We start from the raw sequence: 13,376 nt of genomic DNA on the forward strand, positions 1-13,376 counted from the left end.
TCAGTCTCGAGGATGTTGGGCTGCACGCCGAGCACGGATTTTAACTGCGGGACATGAATTAACGAAGGGCCTCACTGGGCCATCCTGCCGATAACGGTAGTGCGATGGTCTTCGAGCAAGATAAATTGGTCGGGACGCACGGGAAGATTGGGCTTGGATCTAGTATTCCTAACCTGAAGCAGGGAGGATGGGGGCAGATGAAGAGAAAGGGCTAAAAAAAGGGGCGACAAAGACGGAGGACTCGCAAGGCAGCCTTACCTTCCTCCCCACTGTGCCCTTTCTCCTCTACAAGCCCCTGTCTTCAGACAGCTGCAGACCAACACGTTCCCTAGTCCTGTCTTCCACTCGTATCCGCACCTCTCTTGGTCACCCTCAGTGTCTGCACGGCGGGGACCGTCCATCCCTCTTGCACATGGTATGGTAGTGTCAAGCCATTACCTTTGTTACCCTCATTCCCTCAAACCCTGAAACCTCCTGGACGGAGCGTCTAAGTGGTCCCACCGCTGCTGGCCAGAAACGGCCGGTGACACGGGCAGAGTTGGTGGCCGGCATCTGTAGAGCCCCGGACTAGGGGCTCCACCTAGGAGGGACATATACATCGCTAATAAACTTGTTTATTCCTCCTCATAGGTGGCCTCGTCATTCCGACTGCGACGGTTTACCCTTTCCTCCTCCAACTCCATATCTTTACTGGTCCACTGGTTTTTTTTTTTTCCCTGGACTCCCTATGTCCATTGGAACATACCCGTTCGTCACGCGCCCTTCTGTATATCAGGCTGGATGTAATAAAGTAATGTTCAATGCCTGATTCAAGGCGCCCTCTTTCTACCTGTTCGCCTTGCAGCCCCGTTGATTTCCACTCCGTCGTTAATTCCGCGGTTTTTAGTCGTCTTTCAAACGGAGTCTCCTAGCGCTTGCAAAACGAGAACACAAGAGAGACAGACAGAACACCGTGCTAATAACTGGAAGTGCACTGTACCAGATTTGTGTTTGGCCTGTTGGATACGTCATCAAAACTAATGGCGCGTTTTTCAAGCACATTCGTTAGCATTGAAACTTAGCTCAGACCTAGGCGTTCAAACCCGGGCCATTGACTGGGGCTACTCAGGTCACTGTCAGCCGCGGACTGATAGTCACCTAGCACGGATCATCTACATTTTGCCTTTTTTTGACAAAATGAACGTTTTGAAATGTAATATGGCCAAATATCTGAACGCTCGTAGAATACATTGGAGATATATTTTTATTTCATTCGACATCGGTAAGGCAGAATGTGGAGAGAGTGTACCGGTATTACGAGTGCCGCTTTCGTTCCATGGAGAACAAGCCTTGATGCCTGATATCCTCCGGGAAAAGATGTAATGGTACGCTGGGTAAATAAAAGTAGGTGGCGAGGTAGGGATTTCCGGAATTGGGGTCGGAACGGGGACAGCGATATTTTAGGCTTAACGATTTGTGCATGCCATAAGCTAAATTTAGCTTGGCGGAGAGCCGCGAGCATCGGCTTCCAGCTGGGGCGTACAGCTTTCTGGAGAAGAGAGAAGACAGGTTGGAAACCTTGGAACCGCTAGGAGCAGCTTTTGATCATTGGTAGTTCTGTTCATGCAATGTCGTACTAGGAAAGATTCTCGTTGTGGGTAGTTCCACGAGTGGTGCCCCCAGTTTTTATGAGGTATTGATGTTTCGATAAACCTTGCTCTGAGGCCTGCAATGAAATCAGTATAGTGATTCAGTGCGCGTGATTCATCGCTTATTTACACCTCTCTTCTGCTATATACAACACGAAGTTTATCGCCCTCGTTTCGGCCGAAAATGTCAAATAAACTTTTCTTGGTGTGTTCGTGGTGCTATGGTCTCAGCAATACAAATGGCGGCGCGGGATAGAGGATCCTATAGCGGCTATATAAGCTCAGGTATTAACGCGACAGCGTTAAAGGCCCCGTTACCCCGAAAATCCGGCGTCGGCGTTGTTGGCGTTGTGAGCGAAAAACCACGAGCATGACTCTAGAAGGTGGTCCCCAGAGAGCATCGTAGCAGGCAGGTGGGCCACCAAAGTCACGTGACCTTGCGGCGTCATCTCAACCTGCCCACCGAATAGTGAGCAACCTGGGCCGCACAAGGCCCACCGACCAGCCACCTGGTCGGTGGCGCATCCGCTTAACGGCTGCACCACTGCAGAAGGAGGGGCTATGGGGACACCCAGGGACCTATGAATGTGAAGTAGAGAGTGAGTGACCTGCGTATAGGGGCATTAACCTATTACGCTATCGCGCCATACCCTTAAGCCGGATCTTAAGTGTCCCCTTCATTTTTTTCCCATTCATCCTTCTTGTAAATCCAGAGTCTTATAGTATGAGTAGGTTAAGCGTTAAGTGATGATCTTCAAGCTACGTCAGGCTGCATAGTCCCTAAGGGGTCACTAAAGAACACCGCTGCCTGTAAGCAGGACGAATCGTTCTCGAGCCGCGACCTCTCTGAGCGTACACTGTAAACAGAACTGAGTAAAACGGAGTAATCTAGCGTACACCTTTTTTTTTATAAAACGGTGCGCTAGAGGACACCTTACTCTCTTTTTACTCCCATTTAGGTGTATTCGTGTTTAGAGTACACATGCTCTCCAACCGTGGACATGCGGATCGGCCTCACAGAACGTTGCCGATGAATTATTTCAGGCTATACGCCGAGTCTCTTACGCCACCGGAAGTGCTGCGTGCGCCCTTCTGCCCTGACCGGAAGCGCGTTGGAGTTTGTTGAACCGTTCCTCGCCGCACAGAGGAGAGAGGGGCTGGATGTGGCGGCCTGCAGATCCGGCTCTCGAACCATCGCCGAGATTCGCCGTCGCCTTCGAAATAGTTTCCTCTATTTCATCTGACTCCGTTTCGCAATCACGTCGTCGTTGCATCAATGATCCCTCCAACGGCTCTCCTCTGCAGCACTGCCGATTCGTCGCGCGTATCCGGCTTGAAGCAGCGACGTCTGCCGATATCTTCGGCTGTGCCACTGCCAGTGTTCCGCTACAGCACGGCTGGGCCGGTCTGCGGGGAGAGGAATGCACAGTTCGGGAGGAAATGGCGACATTCTTTTGCCGGAACCAAAAAATAATGATTAAAAAAAAAAACCTCGCGAGTTTCGGGCACTGGGTGTCGTTCGGGCAAGCAACGTTCTTATACTGTCGTCTGCGGCCGCCATCTTTGTAGAGATAAAAAAAAAGGAGAACAGAAACTGTCGTGAGTAAAGATATTGCCCTGCAGCAGCAATTACGATGAATGAAACGGAGCTTCGTGGGAGTGTAACGGAAGGAGCCGGCGCCCTGAGGGAGAGATTGCAGGAGCCGCTACGAGTGAAAAGAATGAACTCGGCGGTGTGACGTCACGAGTCACGTGGGGACAGGATGCGTAGAAAAGATACACTGTTTCACGTTCGTAACGCTGAGTGGACTGAGGAGGAGTCAGGAGAGGACAAGGGTAAAAAGGAGGGATGTCTCAATTCGGGGGCGGCGGAGGGGCGAAAAGAAAGGGCAACCCCCGATTCCTCTGAAAGCGATTCTTTTTGTCACCGATTTCGGTGCAGATCGGACGCAGGGGCCAAGAGCAGCGATCGTCTCTCGCCTGTTCCGTTTCGTGTCGGGTTGTTTCGTCGTACTTAACTCTTTTTTTTTTCGTACTGGCTACAAGACTGCCCCGAGTTTAAACGTCTGTGTTGTTGCTTCCCTGGACGTGAAGCGGTGAATTCGCTATCGTCTTCAGTTCCTTGCTCTATCGCCTTCGAACCAACTGGACATAGCGGCATACTCTCTTCGTCACGGCACAAGCAAGCAGTGCATGGCTGCTTCCAAACTCCAAGCGTGAGTTCTGCTGCGCTTTCCATACCCTTATTTTTCTCGCTCTTATTCGTGTCAGTCTCGATTCCCGTTGTCATGTTATACGTGACGGGTTGTTCCTACACAGACGTCGTCCACTTAACGGCGCGCAATGATTACGCGAATCGTGACGCCTCTCCTGTGCGCGTGGTTAGTTGCTTGTACTACGGTACTGTACGCAGAAGTGACTTGTAACATTCGTATATAGTGCTTGCTTTTATAGGTGAACAACCTGCGTAAGCAATGAAAGGTCGTCTGGAACGTTGTATGTGAAACAGATGGCGTACGCGAAACATACTTTGAGGCTTAATCCGTTGGGCTCCTGGATGTTCGTGTTTCTACGTCTTCCATGCCTGAAGGGACCTTTATGCTGCTCAGCATAATGGATTTTGTTTACAGATTAGCTTTACCATGGTCTGTCCTAGGCGATGATTCGAAGGCGCAGAAATGTGCGTAACGCCTTATTTCTGAGCTTCAGAGAAAAAAACGTCGGCCCATGTTGACGGCGTGTTAGGAGATGCTCATTAATGAATCTCCGGCATTAAGACGCAGAAAAGACACTGCGCGTTGTCTTGGGGACACAGTTACTCCGTTCATATCTGCAAACTAATTTGGAGATTACCAGAAAATTTATCTTTCATTTTATTTGGTGTATGCATGATCACTGTGGGACCAGCGCTAATCGTGACGGTTTTGAACCGTTTCTTCCAACACTTGCGGTTGCAAACATTAGTTGTTACTGTACATATCTTTACGTGGTTATTACAGCGCTAGAAATTCCGTATATCCCCAAGACACCAAAGCCTTTGGGTGCAGGCCATGAGCCACGACAAGCAGAAATCCACATAACATCGTTTTTGTTGACGTCTTTCCCTATATGCCTGTTAGGTATCTTAGACCATAACCGTAGAGATTCTGCCTCGACAAATGGCACACAAATGCCATGCCTCGACAAATGGCACACAAATGCCTCACTAATGGTCGCACGTTTGCGCCTTGCATCTTACTGCACCGAAATACTAGAGTAAAATGCATACGTCAGTGTGTACACATGATCTGTTTGCTTGTCTGAAGGTTTTTCTTTTTTATTACGCGATAGCGTATACAGCTCGATTGGTCGAAAAGCCGTCGGCGTAGTAGTAGTCACCACCGCGTGTTGAAAATAATCGGGGGCTGCGTGAAAAACAAAATCGTATCATGGTAATTTGTGGTTCTAGTGACTGACGATTGATTGGTGTGTCATAGGCGATGAGGAGTTAATGACATCATTGTAATTACTTGATTAATTAAAGAGATTTAAAAAATAAAAAAATATGCAAAGGGGGTTCAAAGGTGTCAGAATGCTCAGAATGAAAAGTCAGTGCTTGATTATGCTAATTAAGAAACTTTAGGGTGTGTAATTGATCAATTAATAATTGAAACAATTGAAAAAAATGAAAAATGCGTTAAAGGTGTCAAACTGCCCAGAATGGCAAGCCAATGTTTGCTGATGATAAGTATATATCGGTGTGTATTGTCGTCCTAATAGAAGAATCTTGTAAGAGAGTTCCAAACAGTCGCATCAACATCACATCACGACGCACCAAACGGCGTACGCTATCGCGTCAACTCATAAGCACAGCAAGGAGTCCTCCAACGTTTTTGAATTGCTAGTGTTCAGAGATGACAGCGACGAAATATGTTACACGCAGAAGCAGGTTCTGCTACGGGAGCTGAGTAAAGCAAATCGCGGTTGGTATTCAATAGTTCTATTTTATCAGTCTGTAACATTTCCCAACAGTTAAAGCACTCACCGCTACCATTACGCGTTAAACAAGCTTCCCAATGCTTCCCAATTAAGGTTGGCCTGTGTCCATAGATTACCGCATCCTTAAAAAAAAAGGCTCTACTTTTACTAAAAACTGGACTGTTATAAGTTACAAATAGAAACAAAAATTAAGGCCTCACCATCAATGACCAATTAAGCAAGTCAGTTGCGATGCGTCGACAGATTTTTTTTTTCGGCACTGATCTCAGAGGATAGGCTGGACCACCATTCATTTCATGAGGGTGATCACTGAGTTCCCATCAGTGTCGACGTCACGTGTTTATACCGAATGGCAGGAATATTTTTAAGTGCAATTTTCTCCGTGATAAAAGCGTCTTTTGAGGCCGCGAAAACAGAAACACAACCAGACCGCGGCGGCTGCGTTTTTATGGAGGCAAAACGCTAAGGCGCCCGTCTGCTGTGCGATGTCAATGCACGTTAAAGATCCCCAGGTGGTCGAAATTATTCCGGTGCCCTCCACTACGGCACCTCTTTCTTCCTTTCTTCTTTCAATCTCTCCTTTATCCCTTCCCTTACGGCGCGGTTCAGGTGCACGCCGATATGTGAGACAGATACTGCGCCATTTCCTTTCCCCAAAAACCAATCATTATTATTATTATTAGCCAGAAAGAGCGACATAAATCTTTTTGCTAAAACAGAAACCGGATGCAGTCATCCTCAGTGTCCCTTTAAGCAGTACACTGCTTCGTGCCGTCTTTGTGAATGACGGTCAGTCGGCATAGGGACCACACAGACGTTCGGCAATGCGCTATGCACGCCTGTTGGCCTCAGCTGGAGCATCAGTGGTTGTTGCTTTCCCTGCAAAGGCGACTCGTATACTACAGAAGATAAGTGCTCCAATGCTCCAAATTTGTGCAACATTCGAACGCAACTTGACTATTACAGACGCTGAGATACGGTCACGCGGGTGTTTTGAGCGCTTGCTTTACCGGAAAGACGCTATAGAACCTTTGCTTCACTCCCGGGACAACTTTGGATCCCGCAGCCGACGTGTCCCAGTCTGCTGGAGTTGGTGACATCTACGTGTCTGTGGTATCGAAATTAGCAAAGCATCTAAAGTTGGAAACCCAATGCTCATTGTGTGTGATGCTTCATGCGAAGTGACGTCTCGGCACAACGCTTCTGTGGGCGCCGTTCCTTGAAGGAACATTTAAAACGCAGCTCAGTGTCAGCGTACCCGTTCCTAGCACTACGCAATCTACTCGCGACCTTCAACGTCAAGTCTTTGAGACAGTGACGTGGACGCGCAAATAAAAGGCGACCCCATTTTCGTGGCCTGACTTCAGGTGCGACAGTTACAAACGAGATCATCCGCTCTTCTCTCTTGTTTCGCCTTGTAAACACGGTTACGCCTAATGCTCGTCTACCGAGTGGTCGAACCACTGTCCCATTCGAGTGGAACACACCGGAGGCGAGGCAGTGTACGTCAAGAGCGAAAGCGCATTCTTCTGCTCCTAGTCCCACACTTGTCGGGTTTAGTCCCGGCGCAATCGCTTGTACGTTTTCCTTTCCTTTTAAGCCTTAAGCCGAGCGTTAAACTTGAGCGCCGAAGTTCAAGGACTCGCAGCGGTTCGGCCTGACGAAGTCGGCCCGGCTTGCGCCGCCGACAGAATGGGGTCCCTTTCGTCTTGTCGGCAGAATTCAAGCCGCGAGGATTAGGGCGTCGTGGCGAGCCGCCTTGAAAACGCTCTTTTCTCGGTCGCCTTCTTGAACTCTGACCCCTGTGTCCGTCACGCCGTGTGTCCGAGGAACCAGGCGGGGGAATTAAGTACCCGCTTGTGCAGGATCCGACAGAGTCTATTGAAGGACCCCGTGTAGAGGGGAGATTATCTCTCCTGGCGGTTCTTCTGCTCGTAACATCCCGCATTTATTTCGAGACCCTGCCTATATCGCTTCGATTTCTCAACGCTCTTTACCTACTTTCTTTTTTCAATTTGCAGGAGTTGGGGAGCTGTGCTCCTAGCGGCGTACCTCTTGCTGCTAGTCTCGCTGGCAGATGGCAGGAGACACGTAAGTTAACTTTTTTTTCTCCCTCTCTCTCTTTTTCTGCCCATTTTGTCGTTTTCCCTCCCATACCCAACAATTTGGACGGAAGAGTTTTGAGCGGGAGACTGTTTAATAATAATTAATAATTGGTTTCTGGGGAAAGGAAATGGCGCAGTATCTGTCTCATATATCTTTGGACACCTGAACGGCGCCGTAAGGGAAGGGATAAAGGAGGGAGTGAAAGAAGAAAGGAAGAGAGAGGTGCCGTAGTGGAGGGCTCCGGAATAATTTCGACCACCTGGGGATCTTTAACGTGCACTGACATCGCACAGCACACGGGCGCCTTAGCGTTTTTCCTCCATAAAAACGCAGCCGCCGCGGTCGGGTTCGAACCAGGGAACTCCGGATCAGTAGTCGAGCGCCCTAACCACTGAGCCACCGCGCCGGGGCAGGAGACTGTTTATGAATGTAATTTTTGAAATATATAATGTAAGGTATCACTGTATACTGATCCGGAGTTCCCGGGTTCAAACCCGACCGCGGCGGCTGCGTTTTTATGGAGGAAAAACGTTAAGGCGCCCGTGTGCTGTGCGATGGCAGTGCACGTTAAAGATCCCCAGGCGGTCGAAATTATTCCGGAGCCCTCCACTACGGCACCTCCTTCTTCCTTTCTTCTTTCACTCCCTCCTTTATCCCTTCCCTTACGGCGCGGTTCAGGTGTCCAACGATATATGAGACAGATACTGCGCCATTTCTTTTCCCCCAAAACCAATTAATAATAATAATTAATAATTACTGTAACGGTTTCCCGCTCAAAAATGCTTTGGGCTAGAATGGCTGCGCATGATTCAAGTCAAGGTACAGCCCAAATAATATCGATTTGAATGCGAACATTGCGCCCGTATATGCACTGTCGTCAAACAGCCTCTCAAGTATTCTCGCAGCCGGTGTGTGCATCTAAGAAAAGAACGAGAAACGCTGCGTCGACAGCGCTCAGAGGAAGTTCGTTTAAATCGTGAGTTTTTCACTTCACGAAACACTTCCGAGTTATAGGCGACTTCTCGAGTTAACAAAACGCATTTGGAAGGTTTGTGACGAGAAAAAAAGAAGGCCGTATTCCGACAGCCGATTCCACGTTTCCAGTCAAGCACAAGCCCCGGACAAACACGAAGTTCACACCGACACATTCTCAGGAATTTCTGACAAACACTTAGAAAATTACAAAGTTGTCAGATACACTCACGGTAATATGGAAGGCAATGGTCCATTATTCTGATATGTAGCAAAATTTTTCTTTTAGAGTGTTTCCATCGGTCGCGTCGAGCAGTTAAAGCTGCCTTAAAAAACCGGTGGGGTATGCTTTTGTCGATAGCCAAAACGTTAATATATATATATATATATATATATATATATATATATATATATATATATATATATATATATATATATATATATATATATATATATATATATATATATATATATATATATATATATATATATATATATATATATATATATATATATATATATATATATATAAACAAGACTTCCGTCGGGTAATCTGCGGGTATATTGACTGTTATAGCCACAACTGACATTATATGAAAAAAATTGCGTTCGTAAATGGTTTCCCGTCCAAAAACGCTTTTGCCCCGTTGGGGATGAAAGATCGCCTCGTCAGGTTTTCTAGTGGCTGACCATGAGCAGGTTTGTGCCTGCTTGCATATGTGCCTGGAGTCTGTCGGCTGTGCCTCTCGGAGCGTCTTCCCGAGAACCGTGCCGGTGGCCTGTTTCTCTTCACGGGCCTGTGGCGTGCACTTGTGCTCGTGCACGACACGTGCAGACGCGGTGGAGCCCGCAGCTGGACGCTTTCTCTTTGCCCGTCAGCTACGACGTCGCCCGCATTCGCTATGCATGCGGTATAGCAAGTGGGCCACGGCGAAACGGAGCGCGCACACAGGTGTTCAGGGGCTTATTTATACGCACTTTGTGTAATGGCGGTTATGGCGATCTTGCTTACTCGCTGCCGCCGAGGCAGGCTTGAATTTCCGAGAACATTTGTTAGGCGGAGGAAACAAAACAGGAACTTGCGGCTGCGGCCTAATTTTTGAAAGCAGAGGGGGTTGCCATTGAATATGCAGAGTGTCTTAGAGCAAAATCACTCATACTGTTGGAATTCAGGTAGCAGCATCCCACCGCTGCAGCCAGTTGTTGGGATTCAGGTAGCGTGACTGGGCCGGAGAAGAGACGAGGACGATCGGAGGAAGAAAACTTGGAAAACTTTATACAAGGACTATTTACATAATGTACGATTACGGGCAACTGAGAGTGCTTCACAGTAGAGAGAGCTTCTTAGCAGTCGGGAGTCTCTGGTATCTCTCAAGAAGGGGGCTCTCCTCTGGTACCAAATCAGCAGCGTGACCGAACGGGACCACACTGATACCGCACTTCGTCGTCTGAGGACCGGAACGAATACGCTTATGGTCGTCGCTGCTGCCGGCATTCCTGTTCGAACACGTGGGGACGCTATTGTCGTCGCTGCTTCCGGCGTTCCTGCAGCCCCGTCTCCCCCAGAGGGTTCAACCACCCTCGCGGTGGTCCTCAGGGAATCCTCCCCATGACCAACTTCGCCGAACTCCACAGCAGGAAGGAAGCGCGAGCACAACAATACGCACAACAACAGCGATCATGGCGGTGGCTCAGTGGTTAGGGCGCTCGACTACTGATCCGGAGTTCCCGGGTTCGAACCCGACCGCGGCGACTGCGTTTTTATGGAGGAAAAACGCTAAGGCGCCCGTGTGCTGTGCGATGTAAGCGCACGTTAAAGATCCCCAGGTGGTCGAAATTATTCCGGAGCCCTCCACTACGGCACCTCTCTCTTCCTTTCTTCTTTCACTCCCTCCTTTATCCCATCCCTTACGGCGCGGTTCAGGTGTCCAACGATATATGAGACAGATACTGCGCCATTTCCTTTCCCCCCAAAACCAATTATTATTATTGTATCCTGTCTCGATCTTTCTTGTGCCGTTGCGTAGCGACAACAGCGACGCCTTGTTGAGTTAAAAAGAAATCGAATTAATATCCATGACTTGGAGTCGAATCCTCGTTGGCGCGAACAGGTCACCTTCGCAGGCCGCTGCGCGAGAGCACTGTAGGCTGTCGTCGCAGCCCAACACGCCTAGGGTTCAACTGGAACATACTCTGGCGCTGTGCACTGCACATGGTCACTTCCATCAGCGGCGCGAAGAGATCTGGACAGCTTAACCTCGATCAGAGCTTACAACCTGAGCCTAATATCGTCGCCAGACTTGCCGACGAGCCGTCAAAGCAAACCATGAGCCAACCAGGCTTACGCATGCATTCGCGCGTCTGCTCTGTTTAACTATGTTGAAACCCTACCGATCTTTATGCAACGTTAACCGCAGCTTTAAATGGCAAGGGTACGTTTTAATAACTACAAAACTGAACCACGTTAGTGCGCTACGGGGGCATCTCATGCCTTAACGAACTGCTGCATAATACTAAGCGCAGTTGAAAAGTTGCAGAGCTTTGCAAGAGGACAGCGGTGGCGTCAATTTTGCTGCGGCAGTCCGTCTTATATTTTTACATTGATGGCCCTGTGAGGAAGTTCCTAACGGGTAAACGGCTGCGTCTTTGGCTTGTTAGCGTGCCGCCTACCACATAAAATGAATGTTGGCCTGGTGGCATCTGAGCCATAAGCGACACGTGGTTGGCCGAGGGCGTAGGCGCTCTGGAGGTTGTGGGTTGTGGTTCAAGTTTGCTACCACGTTGGGCCCTGATTATTGCGATAAGTCTGAAAGTTTGGTTTTTCTTTCAGGCTCTGAATAAAGAACGTAAACGTTCTTCATGAGCGCGAATGTCCTCATATCCAACATGCTCAGACAAAATTTTTTCAAATCGAAAAATTGTAAGACACTCTTATGGAAATATTGAAGGTAATGGTTCTTTCTTCTGACATGAAGCAAAATCTTTCTTTTAAAGTGTTCCCATAAATCGCATCGAAAGGTTAAGACTGTCGTTGAAAACCAACGCGAACCGATTTTGAGGATAGCAAAAGCGTTAATAGAAAACAAAGTATATGATTGAAAACCAACGCGAAACGATTTTGAGGATAGCAAAAGCGTTAATAGAAAACAAAGTATATTATTAATATTTTTATGGATAATATATTACAGATTATATTATTATATCATAGATATCTTGATTGTTATAGTGAACTCTTCCATTATGTGAAAAATTGCGCTCATAAACGGCTTCCCCCTCAAAATGTTTGTCTGGAATTGTTTGGTATGGAGAATTACGAGCTTGCGTCTGCGGCCGCTATTTTCTGAGAGACCTTTCTTGAGTTCTCTACCAGCAAGCAACCTTCTCTATCCCCGCTCCGTGCGGAAGTAAAACTGTACTCTGGGCATTGCTGCTGAGTCCATAAAAACTAACCAATTCGTGATTTTCGGCACTTCATTCATTCATGTTCTCTTGTCAGTGTTTCCCCTGCCCCGACCCTCAAAGTGCCGCAGCCGTTATATAAGGTCTCCGACCTCATTGACGAAAACTAGAGGAACGGCAAATGCAACTGATGCAACTGAACGCGATAGCATTCACTTTGTGGCTCGAGCTTATTTCCTTTGATGCGACGCTGCTGCGGTGGTTCAAATCTCCCTCCTTTCCGTTCCGCTGCGTGCACGTCAGATTGCACCTTTTTTGCACATTTATGGAGGCAAAACGCTGAGGCGCCCGTGTGCTGTGTGGTGTCAGTGCACGTTTAAGATCCCCAGGTGGTCGAAATTATCCCGGAGCCCTCCACTACGGCACCTCTTTCTTCCTTGCTTCTTTCACTCCCTCCTTTATCCCTTCCCTTACGGCGCGGTTCAGGCGTTCGCCGATATGAGAGACACACTGCGCTATTTCCTTTCCCAAATAACCAATTATTATTATTATTATTTGGAAGCGGATGAACGTTAACCAAGACGACGAAATCGCAAGCACAGCGCAAAATTCACGGATAGAAGTCGATGAAGACGACGACATCCAAAGCACAGCTCGATAGATTGCCACTTTAACACGCGGGGTGGTAGGCGGCGGCGAGTTTTCGCTCCAACGAGGATTCTATACCAAAGCGCAAAACCTTGGCGCTCGTCCGGCGGAGATTCCGAGTCATTATTTTCGAACAGAACTCCACTGTGCGATTAAAAAATTCGCTCAAGAGACGAAGGCACAGAAAGACGGACACATGGTCTTCGTTTTCCTCTTTTGAGAGCTTCTACAACCCTATGTTGCACAACCAACTAGCCTAAACACTGCAGCTGCTGAAGAACTCCGCTAATTTAATTCACTCCAGCCCAAGTTGCTTTTTTTGTTTGGAGTTAATTGTGAATCGGGATGGTAGCCACACAGAGGCACCGGCAATTTCGTTTTCGAAGAGGCTGAAAACATGACCAGAAAGGCCGACGCTGTAGCATGAGCTGAGCATGACAGAGAGACATGCACGCGCAGTTCAAGCGAGCATGCTGCCGGGCTAATTGGCTCTGTATAATGCGTGGGATTATTTCAGCACAAAATCCAGCAGACGAGGGATACAATGACACAAGAATGTCCTATGTGTCTTCTTGTGTCCCTCGTCTGGTGTTCGCACTGAATGCAACTCATTGCGACCGCGCAAGTTCGTATTAATGGTCGCCA

General features: G+C 48.1%; 1 protein-coding gene across 4 annotated transcripts in view; it reads left to right on the forward strand.

The window, feature by feature from the left end:
- Ppn (proteoglycan-like sulfated glycoprotein papilin) overlaps positions 1-13,376 on the forward strand; it is a 159,486-nt gene that overhangs the window by 65,299 nt on the left and 80,811 nt on the right. The window contains exons 1-2 of one of the 4 annotated variants that reach the window (XM_077665430.1): positions 3,504-3,844; positions 7,628-7,697. In XM_077665430.1, the coding sequence (XP_077521556.1) occupies positions 3,822-3,844; positions 7,628-7,697 (93 nt within the window). In that variant the 5' untranslated portion in view covers positions 3,504-3,821. Of the gene's footprint in view, positions 1-3,503; positions 3,845-7,627; positions 7,698-13,376 lie in introns of those variants that run through there. The other 3 variants (XM_077665431.1, XM_077665428.1, XM_077665429.1) reach the window with 3 other exon arrangements.

The sequence above is a fragment of the Amblyomma americanum genome, chromosome 5 (genome assembly GCF_052857255.1).
Source record: "Amblyomma americanum isolate KBUSLIRL-KWMA chromosome 5, ASM5285725v1, whole genome shotgun sequence".
Classification (NCBI taxonomy): domain Eukaryota; kingdom Metazoa; phylum Arthropoda; class Arachnida; order Ixodida; family Ixodidae; genus Amblyomma; species Amblyomma americanum.